This window comes from Emys orbicularis, chromosome 15 (assembly GCF_028017835.1).
Source record: "Emys orbicularis isolate rEmyOrb1 chromosome 15, rEmyOrb1.hap1, whole genome shotgun sequence".
Taxonomy (NCBI): Eukaryota; Metazoa; Chordata; order Testudines; family Emydidae; genus Emys; species Emys orbicularis.
This window is the reverse complement of record NC_088697.1, coordinates 8,293,028-8,319,488: the sequence shown is the minus strand read 5'-3', so window position 1 is coordinate 8,319,488 and position 26,461 is coordinate 8,293,028. Positions and strand designations below refer to the sequence as shown.

At 50.5% G+C, this 26,461-nt stretch overlaps 1 protein-coding gene and 1 non-coding gene across 2 annotated transcripts; one reads left to right on the top strand and one right to left on the bottom strand.

Moving 5' to 3' along the window:
* Nucleotides 1-641: 641 nt before the first annotated feature.
* LOC135889540 (zinc finger protein 420-like) lies at nucleotides 642-25,928 on the top strand. Its single transcript, XM_065417401.1, has 7 exons — nucleotides 642-924; nucleotides 2,952-3,143; nucleotides 18,054-18,121; nucleotides 18,832-18,958; nucleotides 23,339-23,452; nucleotides 23,794-24,285; nucleotides 24,370-25,928. The coding sequence occupies exons 1-7, from the start codon at nucleotides 642-644 to the stop codon at nucleotides 25,926-25,928; spliced, it is 2,835 nt and encodes a 944-aa protein (XP_065273473.1).
* On the bottom strand, nucleotides 4,400-4,470 carry TRNAF-GAA (transfer RNA phenylalanine (anticodon GAA)). The gene has a single exon. It is a non-coding gene; the product is annotated as a tRNA-Phe (tRNA).
* Nucleotides 25,929-26,461: the final 533 nt, after the last annotated feature.

Here is a 26,461-nt window from a genome sequence, read left to right as displayed (position 1 = left end):
TTAGCCAGTCTCTAACCTGGGCAATACCTCTCTACAGCCCCCTGAGACACACAATTCTCTCCCCACCCCAAGTAAATCCTGTTCTGCTCCTTTCATAGAGATGCGTGGGACACCACCTCACATGGTGTCAGGCAAACTCTCAGCGCCTGAAGCCTCTGCCACTCACCTAGCGCCCCATAGATCACCCATAACCCTGGCTGCTGCTCCTCTCTCTAGAGTGTGAAAGGAGCCGAGTCAGCAACTTCATGGGTGCTACGGGGCTGCAGCACCAAAAGAAAAAAAAAAAGTAGGTGCTCAGCGCCCACTGGCAGCCAGCTCCTGCCCCTGCTACAGGCCTTGCTGACAAGCCTGTCCCACAAATCTCCACGCGCATTTCTGAAAGGACAGAGTCAAAAAGCCACCTGCCCTGTCAGCGGGACAAACCTGGAATCGCGTCCGACCTCCTGGTCCTCTGGGTCGGCTGAGGTGGCTCGGGGCGACCCCTTCTGGACATCCGCGAGACAACCGGCCATCAGGCCTACCCATTCCCTTCAATGGGGTTGAGCTGGGGGCCGAGTGGGGACTGGGAACATTTCCCCGGGCAAACCAGACTCGGCCTGACGTGGGCTGGCAGGGGGAGGTGTTTGGGCTCAGGAGGATCCATGGAGGAGGCAGATCCCCACCCCGCGCTGTCTCCACCCATCTCCCCCCTCTCCCCACTGCAGGTCGATCCAGTGACAGACACAGCCCTGGCCCTGAGGGGACCCTGCCCCTGGCTCTTCCTGACCCCTGTCCTGCTGGCCGCCGGCCTGGCCCATTTCAGACCACGTAACACCTACGAGCGGTTCCTGAGAGAACATGTTGATTTCCCCAAGACCAGCGCCACCAATGGCCATTGCTACGGCAACCTCCTGCTGTGGCACCAGAACCTGACTGGCTCTTTCTGCAAACCCCCCCCACACACACACACACACTCATCCAGCCCCACGCACCGAGGCAGAGCCCACAGCAGCCAGATCCGCGTGACATGAGGCCAGGGAAGGCCCGTGCGCTTTGACACAGCCCTGTAGAGCCCAGGTGCTGGCCATGATCTGGGAGCAGGGGGTCCCCTACCCCCCCTTTGGCTCCTGGGCTGCCCCTGTCACTGGGGGCTCTCCTGCCCCATCCCTGCTCCTGCTGGGCAGCGCCCGCCAAGCATCTCCACAGGGACATTCAGCGTCTCCCCTTATCCCACAGGCCGGCAGCTTGGGGCCTGGGGGGGGATTTCCCACCCTGGGCACCCAGTCCCATCCACATGAGTGAAAATCCGGGTGCCCAGCCCCCCCAGCTGGCACTGAGACCCTCAGCCTGAGCCCGGTGTCCACCTCGCTGGGTGCCCACCATACAGTACAGCCGCCCCTCCCCCCCACATCCATGGGGTACCGGGGGCAGGTTGTGGGGAGAAGATTGTCGCGGGGCGGGGGGGTCAGAAGCTGTCACTGAGGTTTGTTTCCTTGCTGCTTCCTGCAATAAAACACTTTCCTGCCCAAGTCACCAACTTCATGGGTGCTATGGGGCTGCAGCACCAAAAGAAAAAAAAAAGTAGGTGCTCAGTGCCCACTGGCAGCCAGCTCCTGCCCCTGCTACAGGCCTTGCTGAAAACCCTGTCCCACAAATCTCCACGCGCATTTCTGAAAGGACAGAGTCAAAAAGCCACCTGCCCTGTCAGCGGGACAAACCTGGAATCGTGTCCGACCTCCTGGTTCTCTCGGTCGGCTGAGGTGGCTTGGGGTGACCTCTTCTGGACATCCGCGAGACAACCGGCCATCAGGTCAACCCATTCCCTTCAATGGGGTTGAGCTGGGGGCTGAGTGGGGACTGGGAACGTTTCCTCGGGCAGACCAGACTCGGCCTGATGGGCAGGGTCCGAACCAGGCAGGGCAGCCGCAGGAACCGTTGTGGGATATAAGGATTGGGGCCGCCAAGACAGGGACCTGGCCATCAGGCAAGCTGCCTGGGGCTCACCGTCCCCGGCCACAACAAGGGGCTGCTCCCCACCACCGACAGGATCGGGCCCCTGGACGTCCGAAATATTTTTCTTTTCCTTTCTCGCAATCTCTGGGCCACTGAAAGTCCGGTGGCGGAGCAGGGTTCAGAGGCTGCCTGCCTGCCGTGGCCCCAGGTCACTCCCAGAAGCGCCTGGCTGCTGGCACGTCTCTGCGGCCCCTGGGGAAAGGGGGGTTAGGCAGCTCCACCGGCTGCCCCACCCCAGCACTGTCCCCATAGCTCCCATTGGCTTGGAACCGGCCAATGGGAGCTGTAGGGGCGGCGCTTACAGGTGTGGACAGCGCACGGAGACCTGCTGCCCCCCTCCCTCCCAGGGGCCGCACGCACAGACGTGCCAGCAGCTAGCCGCTGACCGGGAGCCGCCTGTGGTAAGCACCTCCCAGCCAGAGCCTGCACCCCAACCCCCAGCTCCCTCCCAGACCCCACCACTCTGCCCCAGCCCAGAGCCCCCTCCTGCACCCAAATCCCCCCCAGAGCCTACACCCCTCACCCCCCCGTCCCTTGACTGCCCCCTCCAGAGAACCCCTGTCCCTTCACCAACCCCCTGGTTCCCTTACTGTGCTGCTCAGAACAGCGTGTCAGGCTCCGCAGTGGAGCGCCCACCCCGGTCCCTGCCCCTGCTGAGTACAAAGCTTTGCAGCAAACCAACATATCTCTAGGAAGTCCCACTGAGATTTGACCTCAGATTGCAGGATTCAGAGTCCTGAGTACTGACCGTTACCCCATGGGACCTGCTAGCATTATGTTTTCTGGACCCCTGTGACTCTCAGCTGGCTGGTTTGCACTCTGCTCTCATTCCTTCCCACCAGCGGCTTCCTCTCACGGGACTCTCTCTCCTCCTCCAGCGACTATAATCCTGATCTACCGCATCCGTGGCTCCTGCCCTGAGTCCCCACATCTCCCTGCTTTATCTCTGTTCCCTGCAGGCCACAAAAATGTCCGGGAAGGCCGCCCCTCCCTTCACTCGGTGGTCCTGCTCATATCAGCCAGCTGCAGCCTCATCTCCCGGAACTCGGCCAGCTGTCGCTTGATCCGGTCGTACAGTCACACGCTGACTGGCTCCCCTGTCTGGATGCTCATGTGGAAATCCCACAGGCGATGCTGCAGGACTTGGCACCGTTGGTTTCTTTAATGTTGCGTTGTTTACAAAGCCGCCAACTCCTCCATCACTGACTCCAATCAATCCCTCTGGTTGCCATAGAACCCTCTGATGTTTTCCCATTCTGCCAACAGCACCAGGCCTCGCTGTCCCGCTCCTTTATCTTGCAAACTCTGGCTGTTCAGCTTCCAATATCCTCTGCCGTGGGTCAGGGAATTGCCCACATTGAGCACACGGTGAGAGCTGTGTGATCCGAACAGTCCATTGGCACCACCCTGCACTGGGCTGTCGACGTGCTCTCCTTCACGTAAATCCGGTCAATGCGTCTCCTGGCCTGTCCCCGCAGAAAGGTGTATCCCATCTGCGGCTGGTGTGAGCTCGGGTCAGAGAAACAGGAGGCTACGCCCGCCCTCCACTGGTTCCACTATGGAAAAACAAGTCCTCTAAGCTGACCTTGTTACAGAACTTTGCCAGGTAGTGCTTATGTAAAAACATTTCCTCTGATAGTCAGGAAAATGGAACCAGTGGTCCTCAGGCCGGCTGACACAATTAAAATCCCCCCCAAACACCAAACACTGTGCGGTCCAGAGGAAGGGAGCCAGTTCCTTCCATTGATCTTTCCTTTCACATCTTAACTGGGGACCATACACACTAATATAGTGGTAACCAGTGCCACGGAGCACAAAGTCCACCAGTAATGCCCTGCCTAGTCAGACGTCCACCACCTTCTGTACTCACACCGCGAATGTGAAGAACAAGACTCCAACCCCATTATTCTTCCCTGGCCTGGAGGACCAGAAAGACGGGCCCTTCCTCCAATCACCCTCTGCTCATCGACCTACCCTAAAGTCATTAATATGCATTTCCTGAACACCCACCATGTCCAAATCCAGCTGCTCCAAGGCACTGAACATCAAGCGCCTCCTCTTGATCCCCCGAATCCCTGCCCCACTCCACATGGACACTTTTATACATGCCCCTTCCCCAGTTCTGCCATCGCTCTGCTGCGCAGAGGTGCTTTTGTCCCCAATCCCTGCCCTTCACAATCTAGGACCCACTCTGGCACCATCTCCAAGGGCCACCCTGTCACTCTTTTCCCGCCACATCGGGTTGACCAATAAGTCCTGTGGGAAAGACAGCTCCCATCTCTCATTGTTAAAGGTCAGGTGGGCCAACTAGGGGCAGAAGCCCATGCTCTGTTGTCCTGCGGGGGAGCTCAAAATCAGGGATTCACCTCACGTAAGGTGCCGCTGCACAAAGAGGGATGAAATGGCTTGCCAAAGCCTGGGATTGAACCAGGGACCTTTAGATCTTCAGTCTAATGCGCTGAACTGAGCTACTTTAGCAGCTGCATGGTAGCCTGCTTTCCTCTGTCCTGGATGTTTTGTCAGCAGCTGCACACAAAAAGGACGTCATTGTGAGCAGCCCATGAAGACAAGACTCGCTTTTGCTTGTCTTCCTCAGCTTGACGTGCTTCTCACCCCATTCCTGCCTTAGTTCCAGGGTTGACCTGGTGGTGGAAGGGGACTGGGGGCCAGTGGCGTGAGGAGGAGGTTGAGCTGGACACGGAGCTAGACTAGACCCTGGCAGTGAGAGTCTGGCCACCACTTGCAGCCCCACTCTGTTGTCCTGGCTTCCCCCACTAGATGTCATTTAGGGCAGGAAGTGGGGCTTCTGCCTCCTAGGGTTACCATCCATCCATATTTCCCCAGCTTTTTCGTCTTTAAATAGGCATGGTAAGGGGAGTCCTAGGGAGCAGGGGAAGGGTTGGATGTGTCAGAGAATAACAGAGTTCTCACTTTTTGTTTGGGTACAGCAAATCAGATACTTTATTTTCTCTCTATCAATTGCATAGAGGGAGAGAGCTAAACAGGTCTCTCTACAGGTAAACAATTACAGCAAGCATTTATACCTTTTGTTACAGACAATAATGAGCAACAGCTGCATTTTGTTTATACATAGGTCATTCTGATATCTTGTTTTGCTCACTAATGTAGACTCTTAGTCTACATTCCATATTATCTACACAAGGTCGCAACAACTTCTCACACAGTTCTTTCCCACTCGCCTCACACATTCCTCGCTTCTCCAAATCTCGCGTTATTAGGGTTACAGTTAGCCTGACTCTTGCTAACGAACTGTCATGCATTGCACCCCCTTCCTGTCAGTTCTTTCTCTGCTTCCACAACCCCCCCTTTTGTACTACTAGTACAACAAACATTTTCAAATCTCTATTTGCATTAAATCTCGGAATTCAGATTCTACTTCAGATGCTTCAACCTTAAGGGTTTTAATTGGATGTAATGACAATGCATGATGAGCATGGACATGAAAGGTATTACTATTATTACGTCCTTTACAACAACAACAACATACTCCTAACAACAACACAAGCAATAACATTCCCATAGCGATAATATGATGGGGTTGTTGTACAATCTTAATCATATAACACAATACATCATACTTAGTACATAAGGTGGATACTCTATAAGCTGTCTGAAAGGCCTACTTTTCAACTTGATATATATTTTGAAGCATGTGAATTTGCCCTTGTACTTCAGAGATTTTCTGAACCTCTGGTAACAGTGAAAACAAATTTTGAAATCGATCAGGTACTAAACTAGTCCAATTAAAGGGTATCTGGAACCTAAGGGCTACTTGCAAAATTCTATCTGCAGGCCAGTAGATAATATGATTGCCTGCAGTGGTAGTGAGATTAAAATGTATGTCTTGCAATGTGGTGGCTTTAACATACACACAGCTATCATTAGCTTGAAAAAGTAAGTGTCCTGTCAGGGTAGTTCCTTGTCCCCTACCCTCCCAGCAAACGTAGTCATGAAGAGTAACAACTGCTCCTGGCTTCAGTTTACGGATACACTGAAGCTGTGGGGGTTCTAACGGCCAAAATATCCATTGACTCCCTAACCCCATCCAAATGCCAGATGTAATCCCAGGTTCACTGACTAAAAATCGATTGGGCATACCAGGAGGTCTAATTTCCCAGATGTCTCGGTGAATTACCCAATCCCACATGCATCCTCCCCATGGACCCGGCAGGATTCGGTATGTGGGAGCCCACCCACCCCCCCAACCGGTCCATATGCTTGGAAGGAGCACTGAGAACGTCTGCACCTCCACCCAGAAAGTCTCCAAGTATGTCTCCATGGCCACAGATCAGATGGTACTCCTGATGTGTCTGTAAGGGCAGTGGGCCAAGCCTGATGCTCTAGATCATTCCGAATGGCCATTAGCTGGTCATTCAGGAAATCCTGAATTTCTGAACATGCTAGATCCCACTGCAATGCCTTCCCAGCCTCAGTGATATTCAACACCATCTCTGTCAGCAACTTCTGGGTCATTGAACTAAGGGCAGAAATAACATTATTAGTCACTGGAATAATTTCTATGCAGGTAAAATTTCCAGTGGCAAAACAAACTCTGGGTATTCGTTTAATTGTTCACTAATTGGGTGACCAAATAACAATAAGGGCCTCTCTCATTTAACACAGTGCAAATTCCAGGAACATTCGCTATAGAACCCATCAATTGCAATTACAGATTCTTGGGGTTCACGGGTAGTGATATCATATACTTTTATCTCCACTGATCCATTCAATTGTTCGTTTATATGGGATATCCTGAACCTTAAAAATATTTTTTTTCAAACAATATTTAAATAAATCACTAAAGTGTGAAGGCCTTGGCCATTGGTTTTATCAAATATATGGCATTGTCTGTATTTGGATGTGTTACAGGGGTAACAGTGTAATGGAGGAGATGGCAGGGGCAATGGCAACAAGGTGCCTTTGGTACTTATCATTTAAAATCCAATTAGGGAGGGCAATACATGCTGAAGGACTTATCCAAAACACAGGGCACAGCCTGTAGAATAAACCCCAAAATCCAATCAATACCACGTTCCCAAGCATGGGTCCCACAAGTTTCTTCCTACCAGTGTGTAATTCTTTGTTTCTTCACCAGGGTCAGTTCTTAATGTCTCTTGTAGTCAGGAATCCTGGACTTTGTGGTTTCAATGAAGCAAGTGTTCCTTCTTCTCTTTTCCTGAAACAGTGTGGTTTAGCATCATGCAGGGGAGAGGTTACTAGCACATCACCCTGTAATGGTTTTGCTTCTTCTAGAAAAATCCAAAGGCACAGTAGGTCTGTCAGTGGACAAGGGAGAGGTTACTAGCACTTCATCTTGTCTTTTTTTTCTTTTTCCTGCTGTCCAGAAGGCACAGCAGAGCTAGAAGGAGAAATAGGCTTATCATCAGTCGGAGAGTCCTCCCGAGGTGGAGGGGTCTTTTTACAGTGAGAAGCATGGGTCCAGGCAGGTAGTCCTTGGCACTTCACAGCGGTGTTGGTGGTTAACAGGACTTGGAAAGGGCCTTTCCAGTGTGGAGCCAAAGCAGTCTTTCGTTGGTGGATCTTTACATAGACTCAGTCTCCTTGTTTCAATGAACGGCAGGGCTGCTAGGGTCTTTGGGTAGCACTTCTTTTATCTGTGAGAAAAGAAACCTAACACATTTCATTAATGCCTGGCAGTGTTTTGCAGATCTCATAGTTGCTTGGGCACATTCAGGCCCCCCTTTTCTTGGCTGTCAGCCAAGTCTTAGCTGTGGGCAGTGTCCTTGGATGGGGCCAGCGTCTTATCTTTGGACTGAGCTTGCTAGCTATTTTTTCCCCAGTTAACTCATTCTGTTCTTTTTCCTTCTCCCCTTCTTGGCTTCTTTTAACCTACAAAGGAAACTTCCACTCTTCACTCATACACCTTTTCCCAACAATGAACACATACACATTGCCATTATACAGTACATTAGTCTTATTATTCAATGTATGCCATGTACACCCTTCCAGTAAAATAACTTCTATACAGAGCTTTGGAGCAACAAACCAGGACAAGCACACCCACTTTTGAGGAGTCCACTCGGTACAACCTCTGGTGTCCAATAGCTTTCCTCCCTCCCCAGCCCTCTGTCTAGAAATCTGAGGTAGCCAGAAGGATCCCATGGGCAATATGGGGAGTGGGTTAACCTTCCATGTCCTTGCTTCCAAAGACTGTTGGTATGCAAATTTTAACAACAATTTTTCAATTAAAAAATCTGGCCAATGAAGTTTCTTTTTCTTACTTAAGCAAATGTATTAGACTTTAGTATATCACATTTTCCTGATTTATCCAAACACTTTGTATTCCAAGTTGAATAAAACAAGTATCTGCTTTTTGATTTAACCCTTCTATTTAATTTTGAACTAGACTGTCTTATGAAAATATTAAACCCAACAATTCTGGCCACAAGACAAACACCACAAGACAGGACAAAGAACACAAAAATAATTCCTATTGTACCAGTAAATGCATGGTACATTGAATGCTGGTCAGCTGGCATCCCTTTTCTCTGATGATCTGAAAGACAAAAGAACAGAGGTCTACCCCTTCTGGGCAGTCAGTCATTGCTTAAAGTATTTCCTTTATATACACATACTCTTGTTGATTTTAGGCAAAACAGAGGAATTACCCCATATTTCCTTGTATTTGTTTCATAGGCAGCCCAGGTTTCAGTGGCTTCTACCTTATTAGTTAGAAAATTGCATTAATACAGATGCTTTCTGGCTTGCTTCCAGATCCAAAGCTATCCACAGCTTAAAGATTCGTACTTAAAAAGGGACACAATTAACTTTCCCAGACTTTTGATTGCCTTTTACTTCTAACTCCTGCTTTCAAACACCCAGTGATCTGAAAGAGACAATACAACCTATATTGGTAGGTTTGCATTTCTTTTACCTCTGCTACAATATACACTGCACATGTTCTGGGGAAAATGCACATCCTCTCCACAATTCAATTTCCACAACACTAGCCACATCCATTTTTACACCAGGTGTAACTATTTCTTTTTTGAACACCGGGTAAAGGTGTATCCTCCTGTCTGGCAGAGTCCTTGTAACCCCAACAAGGCTGGGCCCAGGATTCCTGGGGGGCTGGACCCCCAACCCTGCTGTGGTCACCCAGGACAGGGGCTAGGCTACCATTTACTTAACATATAATCCAAAGGGCTATCCTCAGAGGGTTTTACCAGAGACCCACCCATCTGCCTGCTGACACTCTAACAGAGAATTACACAGAGAACAGAGGGAATTATGGCCTAATAGGATCCTATTACAGGAATTTCTACTAATACTGACCGCTACAGGGGACGGGACAGAAGGATCCCAATTCGACCTCAGAGCTTCATCGCACGCAATGGCTTCCACTCTGAGGAATTACGAATGAGAGGCTCAGTTCCATCCACACACCTAACGCCCAAATGTATAAGACAGAAATTCATTAACCGGAGTCGCCAGTAACTGTCACCGAAATATCGGGTCCACCTAGCTGAGAGCCAATAACAGCCAGACAGGGATAAGGAAGAGTTGCTTTATTCAGCAGAAGAAAGGAGAGCCTTGCACCTTGGTACAAAGACTCTGTCTTACACACATTTTACCATTCCAATTATTATCCTGGGGATTTGAAATCCCCATGCTTATAATTACTTACTCCTTTCCTTCCACTATGCCCTCAAAGTTTCCAACCTGTTTTCCAATCTCTCTATCTATTGCCTGCCCGCTTGGGCCCGATCCTGCTTTTCTCGCTGAACCGTCCCTTCCATGGGCACCGGCTTTTTCACTACCAATTTAGATAGGAGGGTGGGCTTCTCAACTAGCCCCCACCCTTCCTGGCCTCTTCTCTTAAACATTCTTACTCACAAGGCTACCCAAGTCCTCCCTCATGAGGCTTGCCACTTGTGCAAAACGCATGGCCCATTGGCGTTTAACTATTCAATTTTCTCTTGTGGCAAACACACTGCTGTTACAGCATATGCAAACACAAATAGTTAAATTCTGACAAGTCCCTGAAGGACCGGTACTTGCTTAGCCAGGGCTTCCTTTTCTGCCTGGAAGTCCTGTCTCAAGGCTTGCAACTTGCCCTGGGCGTAGGTTTGAGTTGCTGCCTGGTTCATGATCTATGCTCTTAATTGCTCAATTCTAGTTATCAAGTACACAACTCTTCCCTTTTCTCCAACTTCTCTATTGCCCAGTCCTGCTACGACTGGGGTAGATCCACCTGACACCCTTCCCGGTCAACCGGGGTGGAGAGAGGAATGCTAAATCCCTCTCCGGTTCTCAGACTTACTGCGGCTGAGAGTAGGCACACTTTCATACTCACACACGTACGTCCAGACTGGCCACGTCTGTGTATAACATTCAGAGAAGGTGCTGTGCAATCTCCAACTTGCTTCCTTTCTTGGGAGGGCAGTTCTTTACACCCTGAGGTCTTCTGGGGTGTCTTTTCAGTGATTCCAGTCCAGGCCGGCTGCTTGTGGCTTCTTCAGCGTCCCCAAACCACACCGGTCGCAAAGGCAGACTGTTGGATCTCACTGGACAGTTAAGCTTTGCAAATGTAATCTCAGCACTGTAACTTGTATTGCCTTTGGTTTGACTATGTCTATATTTTTTCACAGCCAGCTGGGGCTGAAAGCAGTTTTTCTTTGTACTTAGCCTGGTCTGCATTGATTCTTGACCTTGAACACAGATTAACTTTCTCTTTATCTCTGGACCAAGCTGAATTTCAAATTAACCCGTTCCTTTCCTCAATAGACAAATTGCTCCCATTGTGTGTCAGAGGCTTTTTGGTGATTAAAAGCTCCTCTGAGATGTATGATCTTATCTAGATTGAAGGTACCTTCTAGTGGGCATTGTTTAGATGAATTTTCACGCGTGTAATGATTCCAATTCTCTAAATACCTGCAGGTTTTAGGACCATAATGTACGTACATGAAATAAGCTGGGGTACCCTTAGGGGGTGAGAGGGAATGCTTAGACTGTCCCCCACCCATTTTCCAATCACACACACAGGGAGGATGCCCTGTCCGCTCTAGCGGCACATAAACTAAGGATCTCTCCGTACAGGATACTCACACAGGAGAGGCTAACGAGGATGGCTACACCTCCCTTCAGCAAAGAGCGTCGTCTAGTCTCAGAGAGACGGCGCCGCTTACTCTGTTGCATCCAGTGAGATGATCAGACTGTCAGTGGCTCACACAGAGAGGAAAAGGGGGAGGGAAGATGGGTTCACACACTCCTAGACCCAGGTAGCCTCCTCGCCGGACGATGCCAGGCCGAGTTAGCCCACCGTGGGTCGGATCTCCTAAAAGATCCTCTAGTTACCGGGCTTGCGTTAGAGTAGTTCTGGTCACGAGCCAAAAGACTTCGCAGAGTACTCTGGGCGTCTTCCGGTAACTCTCAATTCACACTGGTGTACACACACACACACACACACACACACACACACACACACACACACACACACACACACACACACACACACACACACACACACCAAGGCCTCTATTTTCAGGTACTATTCCCAAGTACCATGATGCATCACTCGAGGCGGTAACAACCCCTCCTGAGGTGGTAACAACCCCTCAACACCGGTGCATACCTATGCACCTCGCATATGCGTTCAGGGGGCGGCAACAATTCCCCTATGCCGCTCTGCATCTGATCTTGCTGCACAGTCAATAAGTTCGGATGGCGTGAGCCCAACAGGGACAGACGGCCCCACGGACAGTCCTCCTCCGACACCCCAATAGAGATTTCAAAAGGTCTCCTACCTCTATTGTGGCGCCATGGGGTTCGAAGGGGAACAATCCGTAGCAGCTGCCGGTGCCTCTGCGGGCGTTGCCATCCCGGATGAGCCCCCAAATTGTCGGAGAATAACAGAGTTCTCACTTTTTGTTTGGGTACAGCAAGTCAGATGCTTTATTAACTCTCTATCAATTGCATAGAGGGAGAGAGCTAAACAGGTCTCTCTACAGGTAAACAATTACAGCAAGCATTTATACCTTTTGTTACAGACAATAATGAGCAACAGCTGCATTTTGTTTATACATAGGTCATTCTGATATCTTGTTTTGCTCACTAATGTAGACTCTTAGTCTACATTCCATATTATCTACACAAGGTCGCAACAACTTCTCACACAGTTCTTTCCCACTCGCCTCACACATTCCTCGCTTCTCCAAATCTCGCGTTATTAGGGTTACAGTTAGCCTGACTCTTGCTAACGAACTGTCATGCATTGCAGCCCCTTCCTGTCAGTTCTTTCTCTGCTTCCACAGATGAGTCGGGAGTTCGGGGTGCGGGGGGTGTCAGGGGGCAGGGCTGTGGAGAGGGGGCAGTCAGGGGACAAGGAGCGGGGGGGTTGGGAGTTCTGAGGGGGGCAGTCAGGGGGCGGGAAGTCCTGTTTTTTGATTGTTGAAATACGGTAACCCCAGTTCTGAACCCCCCGCTTAGTCCCAGCTCCCCCCCTGCCCCTGACTGGCCACGCCCCCAGCTGTTTGACCCCACCCCCCGCACAGTCAGTGTCCGGCCCCTGCCCAGACTCCGCCCATCCTCCCACGCGATTGGCCCCTGGCCCCCTGGGTGTCCCTCCCCCTCCCAGCAGGGGAGTTTAGGGCCAAGTCAGGGCAAAGTGAGGGCCCAACGGCTTCAGCAGGTGATACTGCGCATGCGCAGTGCAGCCAAGACAGCGCGCGCGGGGGCTCAGCGCCGCTGAACCCGCCTTCCGGGTCTGACCCGGTGTCACCGCGTCTGACGGGCCAGGTACAGGGGCGGGGCCTGTGGAGCGGGAGGGGGGGGTCTGTACCGGCTGGGCCCGAGAGAACGGCAGCGTCCCGGGGCAGGCTGGGAGCTGTAGTTCCCGACGGACCACGGGCCGGAAATGACGTCGGCCCAACCGACGGGCGGAAGCGGTTTGCGGTGAGCGTGAGGGCGGCCTTCCCTCCGCGGTCGCTGATTGGCGGAGAGACCCCGGGAGCAGCCGTGCGCGCGGGCCCGGCCGAACCGAGACTCCCGGAGCCAGGGGTGGGGGCAGAGGGTGTGTCAGGCGGGGGGGCTGGAAATGGGGGGGTCAGGTGAGGGGGGTTGTAAAACTGTTGCTGTGTCATAAGGAGGAGGGAGAAAACTTGTTCCCCTTGTTAGCCTAATTGGGGTGGAGCTTCCTGGGAGCCCAGGCTGAGCAGCTGCTGCTCCCCCAGCGGGATCGGGGCTGGGGAGTGACCTCTGCGCCCAGCCAAGGTGAGGGTTTTCTCCAGCTGTAATTAGCCCCATAGGTCAACCCAAGGCTCTGCCCACCCCAACATCTGAGTCAGAGATGCCAGGTGATGGGTAGAGACCTCAGGGAACTGGGCATGAGAGTGACTCTGCACAAACAGCCCCTCCTCACCCCATGTCTCTCCTCCCCTTAGCAATTGCAGGAGCCGATCCAGCCATAGGAGAGCGAACCCCCAGGATTGGCTGTCAGCCAAGGGAGGAGAAACAGGGGAAGAGAGACAAGGAGAAAAAGGAGAGAGACTGAAAAGGGCAGTGGGAGAAATAATTGGGGAGAGAAATTCCCAGATTTCTGACCGACCCCACGCTTATTGCTGCATCCCTGGGCAGATTCACTTTCCCGGGAACAAGGTGAGGTGCAAGGGGAGCAAAACCCAGTTCCTGACTCTCCCTATTCCCCCCAGCGGTGGGAGTGTGCTGCCCTGGGGACAGTGTCAGGGGGAATCCCCCAGTGTCACTCCTTTTGTTCTGCTTTTCTCTCCCATTTGGTTCCCGGACTTTGTTACTGGGAGGGTTTCAAAATGTCTCGGTGGTTTAGTGCTAGTGGAAAGGGCCGGTCAGTGCTGTAATAAAGTGACCAAACATTTCCCCAGCATAGAATCATAGAACTGTAAGGCTGGAATGAACATTGAGAGGGCATCTAGTCCAGCCCCCAGCATTGAGGTGTTTGTCCAACCTGCCCCGATGATGGGGATTCCACCACCTTTCTTGCTAATCTATTCCAGTGCTTAATTAGGTTTTTTCACAATTGAGTCACATGGTTGACTCAGATTCAATTTGTGATCCACTATAACCTCCGATCATTTTCAGTAGTATTACCCCCTAGCCAGCTATTCCCCACTTTGTAGTTGTGCATTTGGTTTTCCTTAGTGAAAATATTGAATATATCAGATCCAGGATTGGCTCCTGGGGACCCCATTGTATACATCCTCCCAGTTGGACAGTGAACCACTAATGATTACTGTCTGAGTACAGCCTTTCAACAACATTGACACCCATTTTATAGCACTTTCATGTCCACCACATTTCCCTAGTTCACTATGAGAATGTCATGGGGGCCTGTGTCAAAAGCCTGACTAAAATCAAGATGTGTCCTGTCTACAGTGTCCAGTACCCCTGTGAAAGCAGGACATTAGATTGACTTGGCATTATTTGTTTTTGCAAATCCATGCTGGCTATAAGTTTTCACCTTATTGTCCTCTAGGTGCTTACAAATTGATTGTTTAATAATTTGTTCATTCCAGGTATCTAAATAATGCTTGACTTTATTCCCCAGTCCTCTTTGTTCCCCTTTTAAAAGATGGGTACTATGTTTGCCCTTCTCCAGTCTTCACCGTTCGCCAGGTGTTCTCAAAGATAATCGCTAATGGTTCCGAGATTGCCTCAGCTAATTCCTTGAGCGCCCTAAGATGAATTTTATGGCTGTGTTTAATATATCGAATGTATCTACATATTTTTAACCTTTTATTTCCTTATTGTGGTGTCTGTTTCTTCCTCCTCTTGGTTAATAATAATAAAGGCCCTACGTGAATCGTGGGCTGGTCTTCAAATAATTGCAGCTGAGTTGCAAAGAAAGCTTGGAAAATCGCAGAAAAGTAATAATGGACCTTTATTAATTGCCGTAATTTGGAAAAGCTACAGCAGACCTATTTGTTTAAGAAAAAGCTGCTGGAATAATATGAACACTCAACTATTACATTATGCCTGTGAATTTTTTTGGTAACCAGACAATTTGGTACAGCTAGAGGGCCATAACTAGGGTGGGGCGAGTGGGCCAGCCACCAAGGGCACAAAGCGGGTTACACCAAGGGCACAAAGCCACCCCTACTTCTCTGCCTTCAGAGCTGGGCACCGGCCAGCATCCACCGCTCTCTCACCACCCAGCTCCAGGCAGCTCTGCTGCCAGCATCAACTCAGGAGTAAGGGTGGCAATACCGCAACCCCCTTTTGGGTCTGGAACCCTAGTTTGAGAAACGCTGTGGAGAAATCACACTTTTTCGTGGGTTACTCACTACGTAAATAGTACGTTTTGTGGGTGTATAACACGTCCATGAAGTTCACTATTTATGCCATGAACAATCCTTGAAAATTGTATGATTTCCCCCTCCCCTCCATGATTTAAGTAGTACCCTACTTATTGCCTTCTATGTCCCTTGCTAGGTGTAACTTATTTTGTGAGTTAATCTTTCTGATTTTGTCCCCACATGCTCACGGTACTCAATGTTGTGGGGAAAACAACAACAGAAAATGTGGAAATGGCAGAAGTGCTAAATGACTTTTGTTTCAGTTTTCATCCAAAAGTTTAGTAGCAATTGGACATCTAACTTAATGAATGCCAGTGAAAATGAGGTAGGATCAGAGGCTAAAATAGGGAAAGAACAAGTTAAAAATTACTTAGGTTAGATGTCTTCAAGTCACCAGGGCCTGATGAAATGCACCCTAGAAAGCTGAAGGAACTGACTGAGGAGATATCTGAGCCATTAGCGATTATCTTCAAAAAGTCATGGAAGAGAGATTCCAGGAGACTGGAAAAGGGCAAATATAGTGCCCATCTATAAAAAGGGGAGTAAGGACAACCTGGGGAATTATAGACCAGTCAGCTTATTTTAATTCCCCGGAAAGATAATGGAGGAAATAATTAAGCAATCCATTAGCAAACACCTAGATGATGATAAGGTGATAAGTAACAGTCAGCATGGATTTATCAAGAACAAACCACCCTATAGCTTTTTTTTGACAGGGTAACAAGCTTGTGGATAGAGGGGAAGCAGTAGACATGGTATATCTTGACTTTAGTAAGGCTTTTGATACTGTCTGGCATGACCTTCTCATAAACAAGCTAGAGAAATACAACTGAGATGGAACTACCATTAAGTGGGTGCACAGCTGGTTGGAAAACTGTTCCCAGAGAGTAGTTTTCAGTGGTTCACAGTCAAGCTGAAAGGGCATATCAAGTGGGGTCTGTCACGTAGGGTGGGGGAGTCAGGGCCCTGCACCCCCCACTTCCTGGGATTCACCGTGAGTCTCAGCCAGCCAGTAAAACAGAAGGTTCATTCGAAGACAGGAACACAGTCCAGAACCGAGCTTGTAGGTACAGACAACAGGACCCCTCAGTCAGGTCCTCCTTGGGGGCAGAGAGATTAGACCCCAGACCTGGGGCTCCCTCCTCTTTCCCAGCCAACTCCAAACTGAAAACCCCTCCAGCCGTCTCACCCAACATCCCCCAGCTCCTCCTCCTCCAGCCTTTGTCCAGTTTCCCGGGCAGAAGGTGTCACCTGGCCCCAACCCCCCTCCTGGGCTCTCATGTTACATGCTCAGGTATCTTCCCTCAAGGGAAGTCTTCCATCCCCAGTGAGGACAGTCCCAGTAAAACTCCCCTGCAACATTCCCAGGTCAATACTCCCTGCTGCATCACAGGTTCCCCCCGGGATCAGTTCTCGGTCTGGTTCTGTTCAATATCTTCATCAATGATTTAGATAACGGCATAGCGAATACACTTATCAAGTTTGCAGACGACACCAAGCTGGGAGGGGTTGCAAGTGCTTTGGACGATAGGATTAAAATTCAAAATGATCTGGACAAAATGGTCTGAAGTAAATAGGATGAAATTTAATAAGGACAAATGCAAAGTACTCCACTTAGGAAGGAACAATTGGTTGCACACATACAAAATGGGAAATGACTGCCTAGGGAGGAGTACTGTGGAAAGGGACCTGGGGGTCATAGTGGATATCCCTCCCCCCCACCCCCGCCTTCCCTTCAGGTGGCTTTAGCAGTCTTTCTTCTTGGGCAGACAGGCCATGGAGAGGAGTCATTTTATTTGCCTACCTCCCCACTCTTAAAAAGGATTTACATAAGGTGGGAATCCTTTGTTTCCCAAACTTGCTTCCCCCTTCCCTTCCAGTGGAAAGTTACTAGAAGTCCCAGGTAATGTTGAGTATCTGGTGACAAGACCACCTGACTCTGTAGTATCACAGTGTCCAGGAGTCAGTAGCAGTATGGAGCCTTTTCACAGTCCATAGTCCTTGCTGATGGCCCATCCGCCCTGTCTGGCTTTTCCGTTGTTGTAACTGAAGTGTTAGCAGTGGGCGTCACCCAAAGGAGCATAGTTGAAATACAGATACATTGTCAATATTCCCAACTTCAGATACAGAAATGATACGTGCACACAAATTGGATAATCACAGTCAGTAAATTATAACCTTTCCAATGACTCATTTTCTTACAAGACCTATCTTGCACTAAGTACATCTCAGTTATCTCTCATTCATTTCATAAGCATATTTTCATGAATATGGAGGGAAATATCACACTCACATACCAGTTTTCAGAGTTCGTTGAAGTCTGCCTTTTCAAAGTCCGTTGTCCTTATTTTCCTTCTCTAACACCTTCCTTCTCTTAGAATCACAAAATCATCATTTCATGAACAATTTAGTCTATATTGCTTTCCACCTTCCGTTTCCTAACTAATTCCCTCCTGTTAGTCAGAATCCATCCTAAAATGCCCCCTCCCACTCCCCCGGTTACTACTTCCATCTTCTGATGCAAACAGGTGTCCCCAACACATTCCAAGAACTTGTTGGACACTTTGTGTTTGTTTAAATTCCTTTTCTAAATGGTGTCTTGGTAGTTAAAGTCCCCCCCCCTTGTGTTTTGAATATTTCTCTTATTTGCATGATAGAGTAGAGAACGTTAGTCTGCGGGGAAAGAGCCGGGGGGAATTGTGATGTGACGTGACTGTCCTGTTCTGACACATCCCCTTCTTGCCCTGACAGGCCGCAGCGTCACATCCCATCCTTCCAGGGACCAGGGAAGGGAAATGGCTGCCGTGGACCTGGCTCAGGTAGGGATTATTGGGGAGTTGCTGGTGGGTTCCTGTTGGCGGGAGAAGGGCAGTAAATGCATAGGAGGTGGTGTATCTGGCGGTGGTCAGGAGGTGGGGGGGCAGGAAATGCGTAGGAGGTGGTGTATCTGGCGGTGGTTGGGAGGTGGGAGGGGCAGGAAATACACAGGGTGGAGAAAGGGTGGGGGACAGGGTGTGACAAACCTGCTGGGATTTGTTTACGATGGGGCCTAGATTCTACCAACAGACCCATGGGGTTTGTGGGTGGAAATTCCCTAATTGGTCCAGCAGGAAACAACCCCCCAGGACTGGGCTGGGGAAACGTATCAGACTCCAATACTGGAGTCTGAACCTACTAGCCAGAGGGCAACCCCCAATGAGGCCCGGGGAAGACACCCCATCCCTTCCCATCCAACCGCTGGCACTGGGGAGGGTGTTGGGATTCCTACCAGGGGGCTGTCCCTGGACACTCCTGGGGGCTCCATCTCCTGTATCCACTTCTGGCTGATAGGTGAGTGTTGAATGTGAAGATCCTTGCCATCTCTCTCTGCTAGAAGGGGTGAGGGGCTCTCTCTCTTTCTTCCCTCACCCTGATGCCTCCTGGCTGCTCTGATGGGGAGGGGGTGGGATCCTGCCTCCCAGAGCTTCCATGTGATTGGCCCTCCTCTCCTGCGAACAGTGGGGTTGTCAATGGGCTCTTGCTCTTTCAGGGGCCGGTGACTTTCGAGGAGGTGGCTGTGTATTTCACCGAGGAAGAGTGGGCTCTGCTGGACCCCGCTCAGAGAGTCCTCTATGGAGACGTTATGCAGGAGAACTATGAGAATGTGACCTCGCTGGGTAAGGATTCCCGTCCCCTCAGTTCTTAGAAGGGGAAATGAAGAGTTAAGGTTCACAATGCACCCTCAGCTTTGCCCGACAGGCGAATGACACCTAGACTAGCACTCTGCCCTCCCCGCGACAGAACACTTTGGGAGCAGAGCACAGGCGCAGGAGCACAAACGCTAACACCGTCTCTTTGCTAAGGCAAAACTTGGGGTTGGGCCCGATGTAGGGAACAGAAGCTGCCTCCCCCTGGCCTGCGCTCAGACACTGAGCCTACTGCACACAGTCCATCTCAGACCTTCCTGCTGTCACCACCCCTTTCCCCTTCCAAGGAAGAGTCCTGCTGAGTCGTTGCCTTCACTTACCCCTCCCTGAGGCCTGGAGACCCCTCGCATGTACGGCACCAGCCTGCTGACAATCCTTGTGGCAAGAACACACCCTTGTGCACCTTGATTGACGCGGCCTACACCACTCAGCACTGAAATGAGGAATACCTGGTCCTTCCAGTTTCACGTGCACCTCTCTTCGTGTCACAGCTCTGCCAGGCTGCTCCAACTAATCCCTCCGCCATTCATGTAAAGCTAGAGCTGGCCCAGGGCACACTGCTGGAGTGCCTGTGGAGAAATGCTGGGGTTCAATCTGAGGAACATAAAACACACACTGGCATGTTCTTAGTCCTTCCTTCTGGCGATCAATACATTTTAAGGTGGGGGGAGACTATTAGGTCATCTAGTCTGGCCTCCTGTGTAATACAGGCCATGGAGTTTCGTCCAGTTACCGTTGTAGTGCGCTGAATACTTTGTGTTTGATGAAAACCTCTTCCGGAAAGGCATCCTGTCCTGACTTGAAGCCTTCAAAAGGTGGAAAATTGGCCCCCTCCTTGCGTAGTTTGTTAACCTTTGCACCACCCTTACTGACCTATTCCCAGTGACATTTGCCAGCTCCAGGGCTAAGGGGTAAGGGCAGAGTTAAGGTTGCATTACAGGGGTGGTGTGTAGTTTAATTCTTCATTTCCTGGTTTTCAGAGGTTTTATTTTTCACCACCATCCACATGCTGGAAGGGCCCGAGGCAGCATGAGGCAACCTTCACTTTGTTTAATGTACTTTATGGGCGTTTAATTTCCTTGATTTTCTGTTTAATGGATTTTTTTGCCACTGTAACTGCGTCGACACTACGGTTTTTGTTGCAATTTACGTCAGGGCGGGATGTGATTTTTCACATCGCTAACTGCCAGAGCTCTGGGTTCAGAGGTAGTCCCAGCACCTCGGGACAGTCCCAAGGGGGTCTCTGTGACCCAACCCATCACAGGGGGCTGTCATGGGGCGGAGGAAGGGGAGGATTCAGGGAGTCCGAGATTGTAGCACTTCACTGAGGCTGCTTTTGCTTAAGTCTCTAATGACCTGTCCCTAGGCAGAGCTCAGAACCAGCACTCCATCCTCCTCCTCCTCCACCTGTCAGCTGTCTGACACCACTGACCGTGGTCGTTGTCTTGGAATCTGATCTTCCCTTCTCCTCTCCTGCTTAGGGTTAGGGTAGGGAGAAGTAGGTAGGAGAAGTAGTAACTGGCTTGTTCTGCATCATGGGATGTTTTGGTTGGATATTAGGAAAAACTTTCCAGCTGTGAGTATAGCTAAGTACAGGAATACGTTACCAAGAGAGGTTGTGGAATGCTGGTCGCTGGAGGTTTTTAAGAAGTGGTTAGACAGATGGTCTATGTATACTTGGTCCTGCCTCAGGGCTGGAGAATGGACTAGCTGACATCCTGAGGTCCTTTTACCCCTGTGTTTCTGTGATTTTATGATTCCTTATCCTAGCCCTTCACTTTGACCTTGTCTCCCTCTGGCGAATGGGGGCTTTTATGTAGTAGTTCTTTAAATGAAAAATATGCATGGGTCAGCTTCTCTCTCAATTTGCTTTGTTAGTCACTGGGTGTGAAGGAGTGAATCCCTCTTGTGGGTTGGGGATGTAATTCCTGTTGAAGTAACATAGGCCTGGCTCCGTTTACATGGAAACACGATCAAGGACTGTCCCCATATGAATGCAGCACACTGGACAATGGAAGTCTCAAAGACTGGAGGTTAATGTGTAATGACTGGGTCCAAGGGAAGCAGAACATGAGAACACAACTTCACAGCACTTTGGGACACAGGAACTAGGGTACAAACAGACTGGGCTTAAGTTTGCTTCTTTTCAGGGCAAAAAGACTGAGACAAGGCAATAGCGAGCGAGAGAGATGAAATCAAGGAGGCTTTGAAAAAGCCGGGCAGATGCAACTGCCAAAATGAACGTAGAGTTCAGTTTTGCTTTCCCACACTGACCAAGGGATCTGTAAATCCTGTGTTCCCGTTGCCTAAGCAATGCAGCCTGGTTCTGAAAAGCCTCTTGTGTTGCTGCAAATACCGACTGGCTGCAGCACCCCAGAAGAGACGGTGTTTCTGAGGAGTCTGAAATCATTGGGACTCGCTGAGGTGCCATCATGACACAAAGGGACGCTGCCTCCAGAATGGCCTGTCTCAGCATGGTGGAGCTGTGGGGATCGCCCTTCCGAAAAGCACAGCCTAGGAAGTAGCACATATTGGAATGTCTGCGCTGCCTGTGGGAGAGACCCTCCCAGCCTGGGTCCGCAGACTGGCCTTGGCGGGCTGTATATAACTGCGTATATGTTGCAGATTGGCCTGGAGTGGGTGGGCAGCCAATCAGTAGGGGCCTGTGAGAAGCCAATCAGGGCCAGGATAGGCCCTATATAAAGGCTGCCCAGGAGAGAAGCAGGCGATCTCTCCCAGACCTTCAAGGGGGAGGGTCTGTCTCCTGAGTGAAGGAGACCAGCACCTTGTACAGCGCAGTGCTGGGCAGACTCGGGGGAGCAGAGGAGAGCTCCAGCCCAATACCTGTCAGACTGCAGGCCTAGAGGGTGCAAGGGGTCAGAGGGGAAGTGACCCAGGGAGGACGGACAGACGAGGGGAGAGGAGGAGGATGGAGTGGCTGCCACTAGAGGGTCCCTGGGTCGGGACCCAGAGCAGTGGGTGGGCCTGGGTCCCCCTCTTCCCCCTTGTGCTGCACCTGGCCGTGGGAGAGCGGCCATATCAGACTGCAACATACCCCCGCCGAGAGGGGCTAGACTTTGAGTTGTGATTGGCCGCTGCGGCAGGAAGACTGCTGTTAACCCCCCCCCAGAAGGGGGTGAGCCTGGACTAGGGGGCACTGCCAGAGGGCAGTGTCCTGAAGGGGACGTTGCCGAAGGGGAGCAACACGGGTCCCGATACCAGTTGGGCAGACGACAGACGGGACACCACAAGCAGAGGACGCTCCGTGGCGGATAAAGCTAATACCAAGACGTGCCGACAGGAGGCGCCATGGTGGTAAGTCCCAACCCCGTCCCAGGTACGCAGAGGACTTCCAGAGTTGCTACGGAAAAATCACTGGCCAAGTCAGTACAAAGGAAAATTTCATACAATGACTTGTTGATACTGATCTATATACTATACTGAAATGTAAGTACAATATTTATATTCCAATTATTTCTTTTATAATTATATGGTAAAAATGAGCAAGTCAGCAATTCATAGTGTGCGGCGATACTTTTGTATTTTTATGTCTGATTTTATAAGCAAGTAGTTTTTAAATGAGGTGTAACTTGGAGATAGGGAAGACAAATCAGACTCCTGAAAGGGGTACAGTAGTGTGGAAAGCCTCTGGTCTACACAACTGTTTTTAATGTGCTAGCACAGGGGTGGGCAAACTTTTTGGCCCGAAGGCCACATTGGGGTTGCAGAATTATATGGAGGACCGGATAGGGAAGGCTCTGCCCCCTCCCACTTCCTGCCCCCTAACTGCCCCCCTCAGACTCTCTGACCCATCCAACCCCCTTGCTCCTTGTCCCCTGACCGCTCCCTCCTGAGACCCCCAACCCCCCATGCTCTGTGTCCCCAGACTGCCCTGACCCCTATCCACACATCCCGCCCCACCCCTGGGACTCCCACGCCTATCCAACCCCCCTGACCGCACTCCCCAAACCTCCGCCCCATCCAACCACCCTCTGCCCCTTAGACATCCCCCCGGCCCCCTTACCATGCTGCTCAAAGCAGCGTGTCTGGCTCCACACTCCCCCGAAGGAGCACGCAGCCCCGCCCCCCCAGAGCGCTGCCCACGTAGCACGCTGAGGCTCCAGGGGAGGGGGGACAGCAGGGGAGCGGCCAGAGGGAGCCTTGGGGGCTGGTCAGGAAGGGCCCGCGGGCCGGATGTGGCCCACAGGCTGTAGTTTGCCCACCCCTGTGCTAGCACTTACATTGGAGCACCCATAGGGAGACACATCTCAACCATCGTTGATGCACAAGTTGAGTAACTTCTTCTTTTGTGTGTTGCCTGATCTCACTGGTCTTCTTTCCCCTGAGCAGGGTTTCCAGTTTCCAAACCCGAGTTCATCTCCCAGCTGGAACGAGGGGAAGAGCCGTGGGCCCCAGATCTCCAGGGCTCAGAGGAAAGAGAGATCCTGCGAGGCGGCGGCATGGGTGAGGGATCATTAAACCTACTCAGTGCTTGAAGGAAATAGCTGGGATTCCCAACAAAGACCTTGTGAGGTCTCTGGGTTCAGGATGGTCCCTCAGGGCAGATACTGTTCATGGCTTCCTACCCATCCTAACTCCTGGCAGTAGTTCCTTCCCCAAACTCCCTTCTCCCTGGGGAGTGTTTGGATGGGAACTGGATGCAGAATTGATCCCCTCCTCTCGCCCCTTTGGGGAAGAGTTTGGGGAAATTCAGTCCCTGTTTTTTCTCCATCTCCAGCTATTCTCTTGGTTTGTTCCCCCCTTTTTCCTTCTGGTTCCTGAGGTTTTTCTCTCTGTCCCATCAGGTGAGGGGATGGTGAGAGAGACCATGGAGCAGAATCCTCAGCAGGAAGATGAGCAAGTGGAACGACAGGGGGCATTATTGCAAAGATGCACAGGGAGTGTGTCCAGGAGTTGTGAGCAGGGAAAAGGCTCTCAGGGGCAGCACGGGCCAGAGAAGCAGCAGGGAAACCAGCCAGCACAGAAAGTTGGAATATCTGTTAATTGTCAGGGAACTTGCAAAGGCCTCAAGGAAACCACGGCCCAGCAGAGAATCCTTATGGGAGAGAGAAATAACATGGACTTTGACTGTGGGAAAAAGTGCAGGAGGCGCTCACACTTTACTAGACATCAGTGGATCCACACAGGAGAGAAACCCTATAAATGCTGTGAGTGCGGGAAAACCTTCACTCGGAGCTCAAACCTTATTCGCCATCAGAGAATCCACACAGGGGAGAAACCGTATAAATGCTGTGAGTGCAGGAAAACCTTCACTCGGAGCTCAACCCTTATTGCACATCAGAGGATCCACAGAGGAGACAAACCCTATGAATGCTGTGAGTGCAGGAAAACCTTCACTCAGAGCTCAACCCTTATTGCACATCAGAGGATCCACAGAGGAGACAAACCCTATGAATGCTGTGAGTGCAGGAAAACCTTCACTCAGAGCTCAACCCTTATTCTCCATCAGAGAATCCACACAGGAGAGAAACCCTATGAATGCTGTGAGTGCGGGAAAACCTTCACTCGGAGCTCAAACCTTATTCGCCATCAGAGAATCCACACAGGGGAGAAACCGTATAAATGCTGTGAGTGCAGGAAAACCTTCACTCGGAGCTCAACCCTTATTGCACATCAGAGGATCCACAGAGGAGACAAACCCTATGAATGCTGTGAGTGCAGGAAAACCTTCACTCAGAGCTCAACCCTTATTGCACATCAGAGGATCCACAGAGGAGACAAACCCTATGAATGCTGTGAGTGCAGGAAAACCTTCACTCAGAGCTCAACCCTTATTCTCCATCAGAGAATCCACACAGGGGAGAAACCCTATAAATGCTGTGAGTGCGGGAAAACCTTCACTCGGAGCTCAAACCTTATTGCACATCAGAGGATCCACAGAGGAGACAAACCCTATGAATGCTGTGAGTGCAGGAAAACCTTCACTCGGAGCTCAACCCTTATTGCACATCAGAGGATCCACAGAGGAGACAAACCCTATGAATGCTGTGAGTGCAGGAAAACCTTCACTCAGAGCTCAAACCTTATTGCACATCAGAGCATCCACAGAGGAGACAAACCCTATGAATGCTGTGAGTGCGGGAAAACCTTCACTCAGAGCTCAACCCTTATTCGCCATCAGAGGATCCACAGAGGAGACAAACTCTATGAATGCTGTGAGTGCGGGAAAACCTTCACTCAGAGCTCAACCCTTATTCGCCATCAGAGGATCCACAGAGGAGACAAACCCTATGAATGCTGTGAGTGCGGGAAAACCTTCACTCAGAGCTCAACCCTTATTCGCCATCAGAGGATCCACAGAGGAGACAAACCCTATGAATGCTGTGAGTGCGGGAAAACCTTCACTCAGAGCTCAAACCTTATTGCACATCAGAGGATCCACAGAGGAGACAAACCCTATGAATGCTGTGAGTGCGGGAAAACCTTCACTCGGAGCTCAAACCTTATTGCACATCAGAGGATCCACAGAGGAGACAAACCCTATGAATGCTGTGAGTGCAGGAAAACCTTCACTCGGAGCTCAACCCTTATTGCACATCAGAGGATCCACAGAGGAGACAAACCCTATGAATGCTGTGAGTGCGGGAAAACCTTCACTCGGAGCTCAACCCTTATTGCACATCAGAGGATCCACAGAGGAGACAAACCCTATGAATGCTGTGAGTGCGGGAAAACCTTCACTCGGAGCTCAACCCTTATTCGCCATCAGAGGATCCACAGAGGAGACAAACCCTATGAATGCTGTGAGTGCGGGAAAACCTTCACTCAGAGCTCAAACCTTATTGCACATCAGAGGATCCACAGAGGAGACAAACCCTATGAATGCTGTGAGTGCGGGAAAACCTTCACTCGGAGCTCTTCTCTTATTTATCACCAGAGAAGCTGCAAGGGAGATAAACACCATGAAAATCTTGTCTAGGGCTCAGAAAAGATTGTTTTTTCCTTTTCCTAATTCCCAAGTAGTGAACTTTAAGGCAGCATTTGTGGCGTCTCAGCTCCTTCTGGTGAGTTGTCTGCTTTTCCCTTTTGCAGCTCACCCTTCCTTGGAGTGAAGCCCACAGTGTTGTTCGACTCCTTTGTCCTGTGTCATGGAAGTGTGTGTCCCTCCAACTGGAATGTCCATCAGCTCCAGATGGGGGAACCAAGAGTGACCTTTACTAGGTACATGGAGGTTAAATCTTACCTGGGCTTTGACTCCATTAGGGTTTCCCATGGAGTTAGCGAGATTGAGTTAGCGATCCTGATATAAAAATATAACTATTTTTTCAATAAAGAAAATAGCCCATATGACTGGAGGGGTTTTCCCATCCCTGTAATAGCTGCATTGACAGAACAGTTCTTCCTTTTATTTAGCACTATCTAACCAGGGCTTAGGTCAGCTTAACTATACTGGTTTGGCGGGGGTGTGTGGATTTTTCACACCCTGAGAGACGTCGCTCTGCCAGATAAGTG

Bases quoted from the DNA above. Each gene is read 5' to 3' on its own strand.
- LOC135889540 (XM_065417401.1), top strand. From the start codon at position 642: ATGGAGGAGGCAGATCCCCACCCCGCGCTGTCTCCACCCATCTCCCCC. The intron at 18,959-23,338 runs GTAAGGATTCCC...TCCCCTGAGCAG, and splicing joins TGAGAATGTGACCTCGCTGG to GGTTTCCAGTTTCCAAACCC. The intron at 23,453-23,793 runs GTGAGGGATCAT...CTGTCCCATCAG, and splicing joins CCTGCGAGGCGGCGGCATGG to GTGAGGGGATGGTGAGAGAG.